We start from the raw sequence: 21,154 nt of genomic DNA, 5'->3' as shown, positions 1-21,154 counted from the left end.
CGGCCATGGCTCACGGGTCCAGCCGCTCCGCGGCATGTGGGATCTTCCCGGACTGGGGCACGAACCCGCGTCCCCTGCATCGGCAGGCGGACTTGCAACCACTGCGCCACCAGGGAAACCCTCCCAGCGCTATTCTTAATTGCCTTCCTTCCCACCAGGCCCTGCCCTATGTCTGTCTGCTGATTGCCATGCTTTTCTTCATCTACGCCATCATTGGGATGCAGGTGAGTGCCAGCCCCCCACTAATGTTCCCAGAGCACTCCCAAGTAGGGCCACCGCCCTTAGGTGGGGGTGGGTTAAGGGAGCCCAGTTCAGAGAGGCAGCCCTGAAGGTTGAGTGGAGTTTTCCCAGAGCCACTAGGGGGCGTGGCCACCCCTAGTCATCACCATCTAATTCCCCAGGTGTTTGGCAACATTGGCATCGACGTAGAGGACGAGGACAGTGATGAGGATGAATTCCAAATCACTGAGCATAATAACTTCCGGACCTTCTTCCAGGCCCTCATGCTTCTCTTCCGGTACGAAGGGGGCACACTTTCATCCTTCTCTTCTGGTGGGGGGGGCCAAGGGGACCCTGGCAGGGCAGGAGCTAAAGGCCCTGGGACGTAAACATGAAGGCACTTTCAGGCATTATCTCACTGAATCCTCCTGAGCATCCTGTTGAGGGGTTCTTGGCAACCACACCTGACAGATGAGGAAAAAGGCTTATAGACTCTGAATAGACTCTGAGGCTTGATTCTTAATCCTGGCTGCACTTAGGGTTCCTTCATTCATTCATCAGAGGTTTATTGAGCACCTATTGTGTGCCGGGCACTGCTGTAAATACTGGGAACAAAGCAGAGACAACATTTTCTGCCCTCTGGGTGCTTATATTCCCATGGGGGAGGCAGACAATCAAGAATCAAATTATATAGGGAGGGTGGGAGGGAGGGAGACGTAAGAGGGAAGAGATATGGGAACATATGTATATGTATAACTGATTCACTTTGTTGTAAAGCAGAAACTAACACACCATTGTAAAACAGTTATACTCCAATAAAGATGTTAAAAAAAAAAAGAATCAAATTATAGCAGATACTAGAAGGAGATAAAATTCAAGATGAAGAGGGACATGGAGGCACAAAAGAACAAATAATGTGTGATTCCACTTACATGAGGTACCCAAAATGGGCAAATTCTTAGGGGAAAAAACTAGAATCAATATTGTCAGGGGCTGGGAGAGGGAAATAGGGGGAGTTATTGTTTAATGGGGTACAATTTTTCAGTTTGGGATGATAAAAAGATTCTGGAGGTGGATAGTGGTGATGGTTGCGTGGCACTGTAAATGTGCTTATTGCCATTGAATTATACACTTAAATGCTTAAAATTATTAAATTTATGTATATTTTTGTCACACTAAATTTTTTTCTCAAGTAACAACTGAAAAAAAAAAAAAAGGAAGGCTGATAGATCACGCCTCCCTTGAGGAGGGTGATATTTGAGAGAAATAGTTGAGAGAGGGAGCCATGTGGATATCTGGGGAAGGGCAGTCCAGGTAGAGGGTACAGCAAGTGCAAAGGCCCTGAAGCGGGAGCATAGCTCTCAGGTTGGAGGACAGCAAGGAGACCAGTGTGCCTGGAGCAGAGTAACCTGAGAAAGAAATAAGAAATGACAATCACCTAGAGAGAGGGAAGCTTTTGAAACATACCTATGTCTCCGGGCCACATCCCAAACCAGTTAAATCCAAGTCTATGGGAGTGGGGCATTGGCATCAGCATTTTTTAAAAAACATTCTCCTTGGGCTTTAATGCACAGCAGCCAAGGATGAGAATCCCCCTCTCTGAGCTCCAAGAGGAAAAAAGTGATTTACCTGGGACGTGAACCAACACCAGTCCAGCTCCAGAGCTTAAGTGTTTAACCTCAATGCTCTGCCTCCCTGGGGCGGGGGTGCTGGTGTCCAGAGCTGGGTACCCAGGTCCCTGACGCCCCCTCTCTGTCCTCAGGAGTGCCACTGGGGAGGCTTGGCACAACATCATGCTTTCCTGCCTCAGCGGTAAACCCTGTGATAAGAACTCTGGCATCCTGACTCATGAGTGCGGCAATGAATTTGCCTATTTTTACTTCGTTTCCTTCATCTTCCTCTGCTCATTTCTGGTGAGTCTGTGGACATGTGTGGGTGGGCTCCCTAGACCTGGCTCCCTCTCAAGGGTGTGGATGCTATAGAACGTGGCTGTGTTGCACACTTTCTCCCTCCAAGCCTTCTCTGGGCCAGCCCAGGATTAGGTTAACCAGGGTTCCTCACCCTCGGCACTGTTGACATCGGGAGCTGCGTCATTCTCTGATGGAGGTTGTTCTGTGCATGCTGGGATGTTTGACAGCATCCCTGGCCTTGATCCACTAGTTGCCAGTAGCACATGCCCCACTACCCTCCCAGTTGTGACAACCAAAAATGTCTCCAGCCATTATCAAGTGTCCCCTGGGGGAGGGAGCAGAATCTCCTCCATTTGAGACCCACTGGGTATGCTGAGGGAAAAACTAATGGAGCTCAGAGCTGGCCCAGGACCCATCTAGTTGAGCTGTGGTAGACTCCCATCTGCCCTCTGAAAGGTGGGTGCCTTCCTCTGTACGATCAGGAGGCAGGAAAAAGTCAGCCACATAAACATTCTCTGGGAGCTGTGGGGCTTTGCAAAAAATTGAATGGGTCTTCACTAGTAAAAGATAAGTTTGCCAAGAGGAGGACTCTCCTAGGACCAGAGACTATAAAGCACTGCAAGATTGAAACCAGGAGGAATGAAAATGTATATCAGGAACCTCCATCCTGCTCTCTCACTGTCTCTGGGGCCTCATCTCGGCAAATCTTTTTTGTTCTCCACTCTTCCTGGAGCAGTTTGAGCACAGTCAGAAGAACTGAAACTATCTAGGTATTTCAAGCAGAGGGGATTTAATATAGGGACTGGCTACACAGGCTTGAAAGAGCAAACAGAGAACACTGAAGTCACCAGGGATTAACAAGTGCAGGAAGGCCAGGGCTGGGGTATTAAAAGGAAAAGAAGGTGTTACCAACCAACCCAGCTGCCCCGGGCACCCCTGAGGGAGTGCTGGCACCCTAGCTATCTGCTGCCCCTGGACAACTGAAGACAGTTTCCTGTGGCTGCTGTCACAAAGAACCACAAACTTGGTGGCTTAAAACAACAAAAATTTATCCTCTCACAGTTCTGGAGGCTAGAAGTCTGACCACAGTGTTGGCAGGGTCATGATCCCTTCAGAGCCTCTAGGATAGGATCCTTCCTGGCCTCTTCCAGCTTCTGGTGGCCACAGGTGGTGTTCCTTGGTTTGTGGCAGCATCACTCCAGTCACTGCCTCTGTCATCTCATGGTCTTCTCCGTGTGTGTCTGTGTCCAGATTTCCCTCTTATGAGGACAGCAGTCATACTGAATTTAGCCGACCTTAATCCAGTATGATCTCATCTTAACTTGATGACATGCACAAAGACCCTTTTTTCAAATAAGGTCACATTCACAGGCACAGGGGGCCAGGATTTGAACATATCTTTTGGGGGCACACAGTTCAACCCACAACACAGACCCACGTGGGAAGCAGAAGGAAGCTCCTCTCCTCCTTCTCTCTCCTCCCCAGGCTGGCCCCCTAACCATGGCTCCTACTGGCAGGATGTAAGCTGCCCAGGGAGTGTGGAAGATGTTATTTTCAGAACTCAACCCAAGGACCAGCATCTGTCAGCAAAAGCCCAACACATCCACCCTCTTCAGACCAGCGGTCGGTCCCACACTGAGAGACTTGCAGCCTAAGTCTCACAGCAACACACCCTCCAAGTCCAATGTCAACAGCCATTGACCTAGACGGTCCCTTGCCCAGTTCCAGATTCCCAGAAGAGAGTCTGAATGGGCCATCCTAGCCCATGGCCAAATGACCACCCTTGTCTTAGTAGCTTTGGGTGCATATGGAGACACAGTCTTATACTACATCCCATCTGGGAAGGGCAGGCACCCTAGAAGACATCTACAACACTTGATCATCAGCCCTTCATAGGCAGGAATTTTTGTTTAGTTCACTGCTGCATCCCCAACACCTAGGACAGTGACTGGCCCACAGCAGGTGCTCAATCAATATCACGAAATGATGAATTAAAAATAGAGTCACTAGCAGACATAGAGAATGGGCTTGAGGACACGGCGGGGAGGGGAAGCTGGGGCGAAGTGCTGTCCATCTCTCCAAACCCTCCCGACCCGCCCCCGCCCCCTCCTTGTTCCTGCAGCCTCTCTTCCTCTGGTTGGTATTGGGTTCTGAATTAGGGTTTTCTGTTTGGGTTGGCTTGTGTCTTCTGCAGAGAAAAGGATGGGTTTGCCCCGTGCAACACCTCCAACAGGACGGGTTGGCGGGCTGAGTCTCCCACCCCATTCCTTACACACAGCCCTGTACTCAGAGCCATCAGGCACTCTCTCACACCACTCCTGTCCCTGGTTAACTCCATGGATCCCGGGGCCCCAGGAAAGCTCCAACAGTCCTCACCCCATTCCAAGCCCACAAGCTCTTTGGGCTTGACCAGCAGCGGTGTAAATCTCCAAGTCTGATGGAGGAGGTCTGAGGGCCTTGCAATGTGCAGGCAAAGGCGCTCAAATGAGGGGGACTCAGAATGGCCAGAACCGCTTCTGGCTGAACGGCAGGACTCAGGTCTGGCTGCTTCCAGATGGACCGGCCAGCTGACGCCCTCTCCTGGAGCCCTGATCTGCATGTACTCCTGTTCCCCTCCCCCCACCCGGACACGGTCACTAAACACATGTGCTCTCTCCTCTTTCCCGTTCAGTCTCTGACTCTCGTTCCCTCTTTCTCTCTGTCTCTGTGTCTCTCTCTCCCTTTCTCTTTTTTTGCTCTTGCAATCTCCCTCTCTTCATCCCCCCCCACCCCCTGACACACACACTCATGAACACACTATCCCCCCACTTCTATTATATCCATCCACTCTGCAAACCCACACCCACACCCTGGATGCACCGTGTCCGTCTCTCCCTCGCCTCACTTGTTCGGCTCTCTGCACACTTGCACACTCCTTACTCTGTTAAATCCCACCTGCCTCTGCCCCTCCCCCACCATCCTCTGAGCCCCTTTGAAGGACCCGCAATGGCATCTTTGCACCGGGATCCCTCCCCTGCTAGCCATACACAGGCACTCATCCACCAAACATTTAATGAGCCCCAGTTCGGTGCCACAGATGGAGGGTTGGGCAGAAGGGGACACCATCACTGCCCCCACCCCCTGTGTCCCCTACAGTCAGGTGGGGGGAGGCAGGCATTGGTCAAATAACCCCTGAAACCCTCTTGAAATTGTAACTGTGTTGCAAGCTGAAGGATGAGCAGCGTTAACAACATGGAGAGGGGGAGAAAAGGGCATTTGAGGCCCAGGATAGCATGTGCAAAAGTCCTGTGGCAGGTCGGAGCACGCAGGGGTCAGGGTCCGCAAGTGAGAGGGTGTGGCTGGAGCAAAGAGCAGAGGAAGGCTGACCCAGAGAAAGTGAAGAGGGCAGAAGGGGACAGGACCTTGAGGCCTTGCTGTGGGAGCCTGGGAGGATCTGGAGCAGGGGAGGCGTGATCGGAAGTGCGGTTAGACCAGACCCTGCAGCTGCAGAGCAGGGAGTGGGTAAGACTGGCCGTCTGAGCAGGGATCTCTCCAGGACCTGGAGAAGGGTCGGGTCTGGGCTCGGGGGAGACAGGTGCCTGGAGGACTTGAGTCTGGCTTGAACTGGGAGATGGACGTTAGGGAATGCCAGGAGAGGGCCAGGCTAGGGGAATAGCACAAGTGTGGGCACAGTGGGCTTGAAGTGCCCTGAAGGGCACCCCAGAAGAAGTCAGGTAGGCAGTGGGTTAGTGGGTCTGGAGTACAGAGGCAACATCTGGGCTGGAGGTGGGGTCTGCGAGTGCAGGACTTCTCTGGAGCCCTCGGGAGTGTGGTCCCCATGTCCTTCTGAGTACTCGCACCCCTGAACACAGCAAGCCTTCCAGGACCCACATCACTCCCCTTCAGCCTAGAACCAGGAAGCGCTGGGCAGGGCTGGAGGAGAGGACAGCTGTTCCTTCCTGGCTGTGGACAAAAAGATGGAAGCTAGGAAGAAGAAAGTTGGAAGTTCTGGGAGCACTTGAAGGACCCTATGCAAAGGCAGGAAGAGATGGAAGGGTGGGTGAGGGCAGACTAGAACCTTCCCCTGCCCTGTCACCTGGACCTCTTTCATTTCCACCCCTACTTCCCCCGCGCGTCTCCTGTCTCCCTGGCCCCAAGAAGGGCAGCATGCTCTCTGCACGCGTCTCCCTGCCAACCCCCCTTCTTTCTCCTGCATGGTGGCATTCCCTACCACCCTGCTTTGCCCCGAGCCCCCAGAGGCTGCTTCCAGGGCCCGACTGACTTTGCATGAGCCCACATGTTATGCCCCGCCCCGTGAAGGGATGGCTTGTACTCTGGGGATGGACGGGAGGGGACTGGGGACACCTGGGCCATCGGCCCTGTCCCCAGATGGAGCTGGGTGGCCAAGCAGGGCTGGGAGTCAGGTCAACAGAGCACGGAGGGTGACTGTCAGCCACGCTGAGTTTGGGGGTTTATTCGAGGCACTTGAGAGATTCTCACAGTTGTTAGGCCCAAATGCGGTCAGGGTAGGATCCCCACACCCCTCCCCCATCCTAGAGGCCTAAGGGTCAACTGATGTGTCCCAGAGAGCACCCTAGACTTTTCCAGAAAACCCAGAGGCCTCTTGCCAACCTCAGAAATTCCTTGAAACCCCTCTCTCTGTCTCTCAGCTCCCAGGCCAGAGCTAGCTAGATCCAGTGGCTGGGAAGCCCTCAGGAACCACCAAATAGGATGCCCATATAATCCACTGTCCAAACTTTTGAGACCGAAAGGGGTGCTATGACTGTTGGGGCAGCCTGTATGATCAACCCTGTGCCATTTGCAGGGTGAGAGCTAGGCCAGTTCAAACGTTGCTACGTGGCCTGTATCTAGCGTTCCTCCAAGTCCCCTTAAGGCCCCTTTGCCTCCAACCCACTGATCGGTGGTGGTTTCCATGCCTACCTGAAGCAGGGGTCTCAAACTCAAATGCCTCTGGGGACCAAGCAGATGCCGTAAGCCAGGAAACCAGTTCCATTTCTAGTATGTGGGAACCTTGGCAAACTGGAGGAAACATGGCCTGCTTCACGGTGGGCAACCCCATCTGAGCCTCAAGTAACTGCTACCGGTGGAAGCAGCCTCAGGGTTGCCTGAAAGCCAGATCTGGGGGCAAAATTTGACTTTTAAACACTAGCAGCTATTTTCAATTTCTAAAGGAAAACTGCTCAGGCCCAACAAAATAGTTTCGTTGGCCAGACTTGGTGCGTTCGTGACTTCTAGCCTCCAGTACCCCACCAGAGGCCCCAGCAGACAAGCCCCTGGACAGTCACGTAAGACCCACCATCTCCACAGCTGTCTCCCCACCCCTACCCCGACCTGGGGTTCTTCTGGCTCGGGAGGGAGGAGGTAGAGGCAGTGACTAGACAGGGGGCCTTTGAGCAGAGGCAGGGTCCACCCAGGGAGGTCCTGGGGGCAGGGACAGCCCCACCTCCCGGCCCCCAGCACCGGCCCCTCGGTGGGCCTGGGCTGATGGGGAGCTCACCCACCCACGGGCGCTGCGTACTTCCTGCTTCCTGCAGGCCTGGTCCCGTGCTACTCCACCCAGCTCCAGAAGCTGAGAAGCCATCCCTGAGAGGGGGGAAAGGGCCCCAAATGCATCTTCTCCGACTCAGCGGGCAGCGAGGACTCGCCCTGCAGCCGAACAGCCCCAGCTCCCTCCCGTCCTCCCCATTCCCGCTCGCCAAGGGGGTAAGAAAAGATGCTCTTCCGCTTCTCCAATTGGCTTGAGCCACTGCTCCTCTTGGCCGTGGGGTGAGGTCAGGGCGGGCAGGAGAGGGTGGGCAGCTCAGCAGGGCAGGGCAGGGTGCCCGGTGAGTCCCACGACAGATGCATTTCTGGCCCGGAGCGTAACATGCCCTCGGAACCCACCCATGTCCACCAGGCCTGAGCGTGCTGGCTGCCCCCACCCCGCCCTGGTGTTTGTGCATTGTACACGTGTGATGGATTCGGCAACTTGACCTGCTTGTGTCCTATTGTCTCAGTGCATTTGGTTGTTGGGAGAAACAAAAACCATCTCGATTTTTTTCCTGATTGGATGATTCGGATATATTTTCTTTTCCTTGTTCTTTTGTTATTTCTTCCACGACCCGACCCACCCACATTCCTTTCTCTTCCTTCCTTTTTCTTTCCTTTCCCCATTGAGGGTGGGGCTGGCAGGGAGGGTTTATGCCTTTGAGTTGATGCCTTTTCCTCCCTCTCACCCTTTCTCCTCCCCACACCCCACTTCGTTTTTTCCTCCGCACCATTGCGTTAATAGTGCTTTCTCTCCTCTCGCTCCTTATTTGGGGTCTGGCTTGCTTTTTCCTGTTGGTTGGCTTCATGTAGGGGCCTCTGTGAGTGGTGACAGCTCTGAGCCCCTGGGGGTGGGTTGATGGTCACCCCTCTTTCTCCGTCTCCCCAGAATAACTTCATCAACCTGAGCTTCCTGCGCCTCTTCCGAGCGGCCCGGCTCATCAAACTCCTCCGTCAGGGTTACACCATCCGGATTCTTCTCTGGACCTTTGTGCAGTCCTTCAAGGTGAGCCCCTGCCCCTACCTCCAGCCCAGGGCTGAGAAGAAAAATCAGGATCCCCCCACCCCGACCTGCTCTGGCTGAATCTAGAAATCAGGGGGAAATGCCTCTATGATACACCTTGCTGAGAATGTGTTATATGCAGGGGTCTTGTCTAACTTCCTGCCCTGGTGTGTCTTGAGAGCTCCAAGGGGAATCTCCCAGAGCCACCAAAGAGGCCCACCAACCCTGGCACCACTCTGGCACAGCATGCGGCCACCCCATGGGGGTGGAGCACTGGGACAAATGAAGGAAACAGCGTGGATAAGGGGACCCCAGCACTATTCTTTTTTTTTTTTTTTTTTTTTTTTTTTTTTTGGTACGCGGGCTTCAAAAATATTCTCTAGTTGTTATAAAGTTTCTTTCCTTTGAAACATCTTGGCCAGCTCTGTGCTTTGTGACCGCCTAGAGGGGTGGGATGGGGGGGAGGGAGACGCAAGAGGGAAGAGATATGGGAACATATGTATATGTATAACTGATTCACTTTGTTGTAAAGCAGAAACTAACACACCATTGTAAAACAGTTATACTCCAATAAAGATGTTAAAAAAAAAAAGAATCAAATTATAGCAGATACTAGAAGGAGATAAAATTCAAGATGAAGAGGGACATGGAGGCACAAAAGAACAAATAATGTGTGATTCCACTTACATGAGGTACCCAAAATGGGCAAATTCTTAGGGGAAAAAACTAGAATCAATATTGTCAGGGGCTGGGAGAGGGAAATAGGGGGAGTTATTGTTTAATGGGGTACAATTTTTCAGTTTGGGATGATAAAAAGATTCTGGAGGTGGATAGTGGTGATGGTTGCGTGGCACTGTAAATGTGCTTATTGCCATTGAATTATACACTTAAATGCTTAAAATTATTAAATTTATGTATATTTTTGTCACACTAAATTTTTTTCTCAAGTAACAACTGAAAAAAAAAAAAAAGGAAGGCTGATAGATCACGCCTCCCTTGAGGAGGGTGATATTTGAGAGAAATAGTTGAGAGAGGGAGCCATGTGGATATCTGGGGAAGGGCAGTCCAGGTAGAGGGTACAGCAAGTGCAAAGGCCCTGAAGCGGGAGCATAGCTCTCAGGTTGGAGGACAGCAAGGAGACCAGTGTGCCTGGAGCAGAGTAACCTGAGAAAGAAATAAGAAATGACAATCACCTAGAGAGAGGGAAGCTTTTGAAACATACCTATGTCTCCGGGCCACATCCCAAACCAGTTAAATCCAAGTCTATGGGAGTGGGGCATTGGCATCAGCATTTTTTAAAAAACATTCTCCTTGGGCTTTAATGCACAGCAGCCAAGGATGAGAATCCCCCTCTCTGAGCTCCAAGAGGAAAAAAGTGATTTACCTGGGACGTGAACCAACACCAGTCCAGCTCCAGAGCTTAAGTGTTTAACCTCAATGCTCTGCCTCCCTGGGGCGGGGGTGCTGGTGTCCAGAGCTGGGTACCCAGGTCCCTGACGCCCCCTCTCTGTCCTCAGGAGTGCCACTGGGGAGGCTTGGCACAACATCATGCTTTCCTGCCTCAGCGGTAAACCCTGTGATAAGAACTCTGGCATCCTGACTCATGAGTGCGGCAATGAATTTGCCTATTTTTACTTCGTTTCCTTCATCTTCCTCTGCTCATTTCTGGTGAGTCTGTGGACATGTGTGGGTGGGCTCCCTAGACCTGGCTCCCTCTCAAGGGTGTGGATGCTATAGAACGTGGCTGTGTTGCACACTTTCTCCCTCCAAGCCTTCTCTGGGCCAGCCCAGGATTAGGTTAACCAGGGTTCCTCACCCTCGGCACTGTTGACATCGGGAGCTGCGTCATTCTCTGATGGAGGTTGTTCTGTGCATGCTGGGATGTTTGACAGCATCCCTGGCCTTGATCCACTAGTTGCCAGTAGCACATGCCCCACTACCCTCCCAGTTGTGACAACCAAAAATGTCTCCAGCCATTATCAAGTGTCCCCTGGGGGAGGGAGCAGAATCTCCTCCATTTGAGACCCACTGGGTATGCTGAGGGAAAAACTAATGGAGCTCAGAGCTGGCCCAGGACCCATCTAGTTGAGCTGTGGTAGACTCCCATCTGCCCTCTGAAAGGTGGGTGCCTTCCTCTGTACGATCAGGAGGCAGGAAAAAGTCAGCCACATAAACATTCTCTGGGAGCTGTGGGGCTTTGCAAAAAATTGAATGGGTCTTCACTAGTAAAAGATAAGTTTGCCAAGAGGAGGACTCTCCTAGGACCAGAGACTATAAAGCACTGCAAGATTGAAACCAGGAGGAATGAAAATGTATATCAGGAACCTCCATCCTGCTCTCTCACTGTCTCTGGGGCCTCATCTCGGCAAATCTTTTTTGTTCTCCACTCTTCCTGGAGCAGTTTGAGCACAGTCAGAAGAACTGAAACTATCTAGGTATTTCAAGCAGAGGGGATTTAATATAGGGACTGGCTACACAGGCTTGAAAGAGCAAACAGAGAACACTGAAGTCACCAGGGATTAACAAGTGCAGGAAGGCCAGGGCTGGGGTATTAAAAGGAAAAGAAGGTGTTACCAACCAACCCAGCTGCCCCGGGCACCCCTGAGGGAGTGCTGGCACCCTAGCTATCTGCTGCCCCTGGACAACTGAAGACAGTTTCCTGTGGCTGCTGTCACAAAGAACCACAAACTTGGTGGCTTAAAACAACAAAAATTTATCCTCTCACAGTTCTGGAGGCTAGAAGTCTGACCACAGTGTTGGCAGGGTCATGATCCCTTCAGAGCCTCTAGGATAGGATCCTTCCTGGCCTCTTCCAGCTTCTGGTGGCCACAGGTGGTGTTCCTTGGTTTGTGGCAGCATCACTCCAGTCACTGCCTCTGTCATCTCATGGTCTTCTCCGTGTGTGTCTGTGTCCAGATTTCCCTCTTATGAGGACAGCAGTCATACTGAATTTAGCCGACCTTAATCCAGTATGATCTCATCTTAACTTGATGACATGCACAAAGACCCTTTTTTCAAATAAGGTCACATTCACAGGCACAGGGGGCCAGGATTTGAACATATCTTTTGGGGGCACACAGTTCAACCCACAACACAGACCCACGTGGGAAGCAGAAGGAAGCTCCTCTCCTCCTTCTCTCTCCTCCCCAGGCTGGCCCCCTAACCATGGCTCCTACTGGCAGGATGTAAGCTGCCCAGGGAGTGTGGAAGATGTTATTTTCAGAACTCAACCCAAGGACCAGCATCTGTCAGCAAAAGCCCAACACATCCACCCTCTTCAGACCAGCGGTCGGTCCCACACTGAGAGACTTGCAGCCTAAGTCTCACAGCAACACACCCTCCAAGTCCAATGTCAACAGCCATTGACCTAGACGGTCCCTTGCCCAGTTCCAGATTCCCAGAAGAGAGTCTGAATGGGCCATCCTAGCCCATGGCCAAATGACCACCCTTGTCTTAGTAGCTTTGGGTGCATATGGAGACACAGTCTTATACTACATCCCATCTGGGAAGGGCAGGCACCCTAGAAGACATCTACAACACTTGATCATCAGCCCTTCATAGGCAGGAATTTTTGTTTAGTTCACTGCTGCATCCCCAACACCTAGGACAGTGACTGGCCCACAGCAGGTGCTCAATCAATATCACGAAATGATGAATTAAAAATAGAGTCACTAGCAGACATAGAGAATGGGCTTGAGGACACGGCGGGGAGGGGAAGCTGGGGCGAAGTGAGAGTAGCATTGACATATATACACTACCAAATGTGAAATAGATAGCTAGTGGGAAGCAGCTGCATAGCCAGGGAGATCAGCTTGGTGCTTTGTGACCACCTAGAGGGGTGGGATAGGGAGGGTGGGAGGGAAGATCAAGAGGGAGGGGATATGGGGATATATGTATACATATAGCTGATTCACTTTGTTGTACAACAGAAACTAGCACAGCACTGTGAAGCAATTATACTCCAATAATGATGTATATAGGGACACCTAGAATTACAGGTCATTTATTAAGCACCTACTATGCTTACGTCTACACACTTGCTTAATACCTACTATGTGCCAGGCCTTATACTAGGCACTAGGGATATAAGGAGAGAACATATTTCTCTCAGTTTGCAGGGGTGTTGGGCAGACAAGTCAGGAGACAGTAGCAGTACAATCTGATATGTGCTTTGATAGGGGAGACTCAGACTGAGGGAAGGAAGATTTCAAAGAATGGCCCTCAGGGATTGTGGGCAGGGCTTAGACCATGTAACCAAGTAACAGAAATTCAACCGAAACTGACAAGTGAAATATGCAGTTCACTAACTTATGTAACTGGAAAGTCCAAATGAGGCTGGATCCAGGCAATAGCAGACCCTATCCTCTTTGCTGTCCTCCTTCACACTGGCTTTATTCTCAAACTTTCTCCCTATAAAGGGAAGATGGCTGCCAGAGTGCCAGCAAAAATCCCAAGGGAGACTCTCATTGGCCCCCTTGGGTAATGTGCCCCTCCCTAACCAATCACAAGGTCATGTGACCACCACCTGTGAAGGCAGCCACACCCAACAACAGCATCTAAGTATAAGGGCAGGGGTTTCCCCAGATGCTATTATCCAAAGGGAGAAAAATGATGTCCACTGAGGGACATTTACTAAGGCCTGCAGGCAAGACTGATGCAAGCACCCCATGTGCTAAAGGCTCACCTGGCTTTTGAAATTCACTGTTCTTCCTTAATAAGATTATACTCTCTTTAAGTATTCCTGTGCTGCCTGCAGTAGTAATTTAAATTCGATTTGGCAGAGAAAGGATGAATCCCTTACCACTACCATGCCAACAGGACTGAATCAAATTTTTAATCAATCAGAACTTGCCAGGTGCCAAAGACTTCACCAACTTGTCATGAAACTGCTCAGATTATAAGAGACTTCTTCTTACCTAGGGTTAATGGGTTGTGACACAAACCACTGACTACTTAAATATAATATTAAAAGAATATATTAAGTGATAAATTTTAAATCTTAATTTTAAAGGTGAGGAAATTAGAGTAAAATAAATTTTAATAGTGCCTTTGAGAATTAAAAGTACACCATGCTGTATTTAGCCCACAAAGCTGTGACTTTTTACAAAGTCTCAGAGAAAACCCTTTATTCATTCATTCATTCACTTATTCACTCACTCACTCACTCAAAAATATTTACTGAGCATCCATTAAGTGCCAAGCATGTGGTTTGTGGCACCTGGAGTACACTGGTGAAAAAAACAGCCAAAGCCCATGTAGAGCTTACCAACCACAGGTGTGCCCCAAAAAGCCAATCACTGAGAGTCTGCCTCAACTATATACTATCTTTCCAGAAGCACAGACATCCCACACAATCACACATATTCCCCAGAAAATCAGCTCCGGGTACATGGCCGGGGACAGCCTACTGGCATGCAGCAACTCAGCTAAGAGCTGAGATCAGGCCTTTCGAACTGGGCCAACGGGCTTGGGCCCCACCCAACCTGTGCTGGGCTGTGCAGAGATCACAGAATTGCTGTCAATATTTAGACTGCATGAATGCCAGCAGGGAGCTGCTTAGCCTTTGGAGAGCTTTACAAGCACACATATATCAGAGTAAAGGTACGTGTATTCACAACGCAGTGATTCCTCTCCTGCGCAGAGGCCCGAGAACAATGTGCCAGTATGTGCACACAGATCCACATAGAGAGTATTCACAGCAGCAATGTTTCAACAGCCCAAACCTGGAGACAACCCAAACGATCTCTCAAGAGCAAAAATGACAAATTGTGATATACTATTAAAATGCAATGTTATACTGCAATGAAAATAAACTAGAGCCACACATCCACAACATAGATGCATCTCAAACATAATATGGAGTGAAAAACATCCCAGAAGAATTTATAGAGCGTGCTATCAGTTTTATATAATTCAAAAAGCAAACACTGTTTCATAAAAATGTGAATATTCTTAATATACTCTTGTACACTTAAGAATGACTAAAACGATAAGTTTTCTGTTATGTGTTTTCTATTACAATGGAAAAAAAATCAAACAAAACCAATCTTTTGTTTAGAGATGTTTGTGTGTATGTATGTGTACGTGACCTGGGATGAGGCAGAGGAGTGAGAAGGGAACTTGGGTCCATTTTGGTGAGGGTCCATGGGTATGTGTGATGGGCTCATGGGTATATTTTATAATTATGCTTTATGATTTACACACATAATTCTCTTACATGTACCAAACATTTTGTAAGTTAAAAAACAGAGGGGAGGCGGGGCGGGTTCATGAGTGAACAAAGGGTATTCAATGATTCCTGGCCCAAGGACCTCACACCAAATATTTGTTAATGCAGTACAGACTTTGCAAAGCCAAAGAGCAGAAGAAAGTGTGACCGTGTGGACTGGAGGAGGGCAGGGTGGGGACCACAGCAGTAATGTGAGAGGTGCATGAAGGCAGGCGAGGTGGAGGAGAGGCTAGCTCTGAGGGAGCAGCAAGCTGCAGAAGATGCCAAGTCTCCTTTTCACCCCAAGAGTCAACATTCCAGCAGCAAGAGGACCTCCACTTCCCCACATCACTTTCACTTTTCCTGTAAGTAGTGTGAATAATCACCCCCACAAACTTGTAATGACTCATTCCTAGACAACACAGGAAGATAAAAGGGGGCCAATTTTTTTTTTTAACCATAAATAAAACACTGTGTTAGCAGTGAGGTGTTCACATGCAGAATGAGAAAGGGACAAAGACAAACAGTTATTCGATCTTTTAAAAAATATTCTCTAGTTGTTATAAAGTTTCTTTCCTTTGAAACATCTTGGCCAGCTCTGTGCTTTGTGACCGCCTAGAGGGGTGGGATGGGGGGGAGGGAGACGCAAGAGGGAAGAGATATGGGAACATATGTATATGTATAACTGATTCACTTTGTTGTAAAGCAGAAACTAACACACCATTGTAAAACAGTTATACTCCAATAAAGATGTTAAAAAAAAAAAGAATCAAATTATAGCAGATACTAGAAGGAGATAAAATTCAAGATGAAGAGGGACATGGAGGCACAAAAGAACAAATAATGTGTGATTCCACTTACATGAGGTACCCAAAATGGGCAAATTCTTAGGGGAAAAAACTAGAATCAATATTGTCAGGGGCTGGGAGAGGGAAATAGGGGGAGTTATTGTTTAATGGGGTACAATTTTTCAGTTTGGGATGATAAAAAGATTCTGGAGGTGGATAGTGGTGATGGTTGCGTGGCACTGTAAATGTGCTTATTGCCATTGAATTATACACTTAAATGCTTAAAATTATTAAATTTATGTATATTTTTGTCACACTAAATTTTTTTCTCAAGTAACAACTGAAAAAAAAAAAAAAGGAAGGCTGATAGATCACGCCTCCCTTGAGGAGGGTGATATTTGAGAGAAATAGTTGAGAGAGGGAGCCATGTGGATATCTGGGGAAGGGCAGTCCAGGTAGAGGGTACAGCAAGTGCAAAGGCCCTGAAGCGGGAGCATAGCTCTCAGGTTGGAGGACAGCAAGGAGACCAGTGTGCCTGGAGCAGAGTAACCTGAGAAAGAAATAAGAAATGACAATCACCTAGAGAGAGGGAAGCTTTTGAAACATACCTATGTCTCCGGGCCACATCCCAAACCAGTTAAATCCAAGTCTATGGGAGTGGGGCATTGGCATCAGCATTTTTTAAAAAACATTCTCCTTGGGCTTTAATGCACAGCAGCCAAGGATGAGAATCCCCCTCTCTGAGCTCCAAGAGGAAAAAAGTGATTTACCTGGGACGTGAACCAACACCAGTCCAGCTCCAGAGCTTAAGTGTTTAACCTCAATGCTCTGCCTCCCTGGGGCGGGGGTGCTGGTGTCCAGAGCTGGGTACCCAGGTCCCTGACGCCCCCTCTCTGTCCTCAGGAGTGCCACTGGGGAGGCTTGGCACAACATCATGCTTTCCTGCCTCAGCGGTAAACCCTGTGATAAGAACTCTGGCATCCTGACTCATGAGTGCGGCAATGAATTTGCCTATTTTTACTTCGTTTCCTTCATCTTCCTCTGCTCATTTCTGGTGAGTCTGTGGACATGTGTGGGTGGGCTCCCTAGACCTGGCTCCCTCTCAAGGGTGTGGATGCTATAGAACGTGGCTGTGTTGCACACTTTCTCCCTCCAAGCCTTCTCTGGGCCAGCCCAGGATTAGGTTAACCAGGGTTCCTCACCCTCGGCACTGTTGACATCGGGAGCTGCGTCATTCTCTGATGGAGGTTGTTCTGTGCATGCTGGGATGTTTGACAGCATCCCTGGCCTTGATCCACTAGTTGCCAGTAGCACATGCCCCACTACCCTCCCAGTTGTGACAACCAAAAATGTCTCCAGCCATTATCAAGTGTCCCCTGGGGGAGGGAGCAGAATCTCCTCCATTTGAGACCCACTGGGTATGCTGAGGGAAAAACTAATGGAGCTCAGAGCTGGCCCAGGACCCATCTAGTTGAGCTGTGGTAGACTCCCATCTGCCCTCTGAAAGGTGGGTGCCTTCCTCTGTACGATCAGGAGGCAGGAAAAAGTCAGCCACATAAACATTCTCTGGGAGCTGTGGGGCTTTGCAAAAAATTGAATGGGTCTTCACTAGTAAAAGATAAGTTTGCCAAGAGGAGGACTCTCCTAGGACCAGAGACTATAAAGCACTGCAAGATTGAAACCAGGAGGAATGAAAATGTATATCAGGAACCTCCATCCTGCTCTCTCACTGTCTCTGGGGCCTCATCTCGGCAAATCTTTTTTGTTCTCCACTCTTCCTGGAGCAGTTTGAGCACAGTCAGAAGAACTGAAACTATCTAGGTATTTCAAGCAGAGGGGATTTAATATAGGGACTGGCTACACAGGCTTGAAAGAGCAAACAGAGAACACTGAAGTCACCAGGGATTAACAAGTGCAGGAAGGCCAGGGCTGGGGTATTAAAAGGAAAAGAAGGTGTTACCAACCAACCCAGCTGCCCCGGGCACCCCTGAGGGAGTGCTGGCACCCTAGCTATCTGCTGCCCCTGGACAACTGAAGACAGTTTCCTGTGGCTGCTGTCACAAAGAACCACAAACTTGGTGGCTTAAAACAACAAAAATTTATCCTCTCACAGTTCTGGAGGCTAGAAGTCTGACCACAGTGTTGGCAGGGTCATGATCCCTTCAGAGCCTCTAGGATAGGATCCTTCCTGGCCTCTTCCAGCTTCTGGTGGCCACAGGTGGTGTTCCTTGGTTTGTGGCAGCATCACTCCAGTCACTGCCTCTGTCATCTCATGGTCTTCTCCGTGTGTGTCTGTGTCCAGATTTCCCTCTTATGAGGACAGCAGTCATACTGAATTTAGCCGACCTTAATCCAGTATGATCTCATCTTAACTTGATGACATGCACAAAGACCCTTTTTTCAAATAAGGTCACATTCACAGGCACAGGGGGCCAGGATTTGAACATATCTTTTGGGGGCACACAGTTCAACCCACAACACAGACCCACGTGGGAAGCAGAAGGAAGCTCCTCTCCTCCTTCTCTCTCCTCCCCAGGCTGGCCCCCTAACCATGGCTCCTACTGGCAGGATGTAAGCTGCCCAGGGAGTGTGGAAGATGTTATTTTCAGAACTCAACCCAAGGACCAGCATCTGTCAGCAAAAGCCCAACACATCCACCCTCTTCAGACCAGCGGTCGGTCCCACACTGAGAGACTTGCAGCCTAAGTCTCACAGCAACACACCCTCCAAGTCCAATGTCAACAGCCATTGACCTAGACGGTCCCTTGCCCAGTTCCAGATTCCCAGAAGAGAGTCTGAATGGGCCATCCTAGCCCATGGCCAAATGACCACCCTTGTCTTAGTAGCTTTGGGTGCATATGGAGACACAGTCTTATACTACATCCCATCTGGGAAGGGCAGGCACCCTAGAAGACATCTACAACACTTGATCATCAGCCCTTCATAGGCAGGAATTTTTGTTTAGTTCACTGCTGCATCCCCAACACCTAGGACAGTGACTGGCCCACAGCAGGTGCTCAATCAATATCACGAAATGATGAATTAAAAATAGAGTCACTAGCAGACATAGAGAATGGGCTTGAGGACACGGCGGGGAGGGGAAGCTGGGGCGAAGTGAGAGTAGCATTGACATATATACACTACCAAATGTGAAATAGATAGCTAGTGGGAAGCAGCTGCATAGCCAGGGAGATCAGCTTGGTGCTTTGTGACCACCTAGAGGGGTGGGATAGGGAGGGTGGGAGGGAAGATCAAGAGGGAGGGGATATGGGGATATATGTATACATATAGCTGATTCACTTTGTTGTACAACAGAAACTAGCACAGCACTGTGAAGCAATTATACTCCAATAATGATGTATATAGGGACACCTAGAATTACAGGTCATTTATTAAGCACCTACTATGCTTACGTCTACACACTTGCTTAATACCTACTATGTGCCAGGCCTTATACTAGGCACTAGGGATATAAGGAGAGAACATATTTCTCTCAGTTTGCAGGGGTGTTGGGCAGACAAGTCAGGAGACAGTAGCAGTACAATCTGATATGTGCTTTGATAGGGGAGACTCAGACTGAGGGAAGGAAGATTTCAAAGAATGGCCCTCAGGGATTGTGGGCAGGGCTTAGACCATGTAACCAAGTAACAGAAATTCAACCGAAACTGACAAGTGAAATATGCAGTTCACTAACTTATGTAACTGGAAAGTCCAAATGAGGCTGGATCCAGGCAATAGCAGACCCTATCCTCTTTGCTGTCCTCCTTCACACTGGCTTTATTCTCAAACTTTCTCCCTATAAAGGGAAGATGGCTGCCAGAGTGCCAGCAAAAATCCCAAGGGAGACTCTCATTGGCCCCCTTGGGTAATGTGCCCCTCCCTAACCAATCACAAGGTCATGTGACCACCACCTGTGAAGGCAGCCACACCCAACAACAGCATCTAAGTATAAGGGCAGGGGTTTCCCCAGATGCTATTATCCAAAGGGAGAAAAATGATGTCCACTGAGGGAGCAACATTTACTAAGGCCTGCAGGCAAGACTGATGCAAGCACCCCATGTGCTAAAGGCTAGAAGAGCACATGACAAGGTGCTACAAGATGTAGACAAATGCAGGAAAATTCATCCATCGAAGAAATATTTGCTGAGTGCTTACTTTATGCTGGAATGGAAACATGACAGGGTTCTGGCCCATGGAGTATTCACTTTGGTCTTGTTGGGCGTCAGGTGTGGTAGGATTTGGGGTCATGGTGGTCCCCTTGGTGTTGGCCTCTATTTAACATAGCCTCTCTACCTCTCTCTCTGATTGTCTCTGTCCATCACTGTTGGTCTTTATCCCTTTGTATCTTTCTCTGTCTCCATCTTTATCTCTGTCTCTGTCTCTCTCCCCCATTTCCATTTCTCCATCTCTCTGACTCTGGGCTCCTTCTGTGGGCATGTGTCTTTCCTCTATCTCCCCCATCTCTTTCTCTGACTACCTTTTCCCATTTTTATCTCCCTCCCTCTCTCCCTCTGGGCCTCTGTGTATATGTGTTTGGATGTGTCTCCCTCTCCCCCACCCCGTCTTGGCCCCTGGGGTCCCCACAGATGCTGAACCTTTTTGTTGCTGTCATCATGGACAACTTTGAGTACCTCACCCGAGATTCCTCCATCCTGGGTCCCCACCACCTGGATGAGTACGTGCGTGTCTGGGCCGAGTACGACCCCGCAGCGTGGTAAGCAGTCACCCCAAATCCTACAGCTACATCACCCACCTTTCTCCGGCACTGGAGCACAGTCTAGGTCAGGATCCAGACCTTGGGCTGTTGGCTCCCTGGAGAGCTAGCAGGGATTTCAGGAGGATCAGTCTAGAAAAAAGAGATGAGAATCAGCACCCTCACACATCCTGGATTAAATGGTTTGGGTACCACTGCGGCCCAAACCCCAGGTTTTCTGGGAGACGAGGGAGGGGATCCACCATGAGTTCACCTCCTATGAGTCTCTCCTGCCCCCGCCACTGTGAGGCTTCCAGATGGTGAGGACAAGTTATCCAAGCCCCAGGAAGGAAGCCAGAGGCCTCTCAGCCTCATTTCTCCTGGGAATATGGGGAGAAGGGCTGGTTTAGTACCCTTGGCAGACAGAATTGGCTGCAAGATCAGAGTGGTGGAACCCAGCTCCCATTGGGATCCCAGGACTCTGGAGCAGGTGGTCACACAAGGCCAGGGGAGAGGACACAGGACCTTGGTGGTTCTTGCATCTTTATGGTCACGAAGGGAGTGAGCTCTCCCATCTCCGTAGGCACAAGAGTGCCCCCTCCTGGTTGACCGGTGATGGTTTCCAAGGGTGGTCTCCACCCTGCTGAAGTGTGTTGAGTGCCTGCTCAACACCAAGCCCTTGCAGGATGCTCAGAGGTGCCATCCTGATGCTCAGAGCCCACCAACCACAAACTGAGGATTCTAGTTCAGGCTGAGCTTGGGGCCTGAGAAAGCATTAAATGGGGGCCCTCAGCAGCCTGAACACTA

The 21,154-nt window shown here is 49.8% G+C and overlaps 1 protein-coding gene across 1 annotated transcript in view; it reads left to right on the top strand.

The window, feature by feature from the left end:
• The window catches only part of CACNA1A (calcium voltage-gated channel subunit alpha1 A), a 268,865-nt gene that overhangs the window by 223,859 nt on the left and 23,852 nt on the right, over window positions 1-21,154 (top strand). Inside the window, exons 32-35 of the mRNA XM_055091367.1 lie at window positions 114-224; window positions 402-517; window positions 1,982-2,132; window positions 20,241-20,368. Of these exons, the coding sequence (XP_054947342.1) occupies window positions 114-224; window positions 402-517; window positions 1,982-2,132; window positions 20,241-20,368 (506 nt within the window). The remainder of the gene's footprint in view (window positions 1-113; window positions 225-401; window positions 518-1,981; window positions 2,133-20,240; window positions 20,369-21,154) is intronic.

The sequence above is a fragment of the Physeter macrocephalus genome, chromosome 2 (assembly GCF_002837175.3).
Source record: "Physeter macrocephalus isolate SW-GA chromosome 2, ASM283717v5, whole genome shotgun sequence".
NCBI lineage: Eukaryota > Metazoa > Chordata > Mammalia > Artiodactyla > Physeteridae > Physeter > Physeter macrocephalus.
This window is presented reverse-complemented; position numbering and strand designations above follow the sequence as displayed.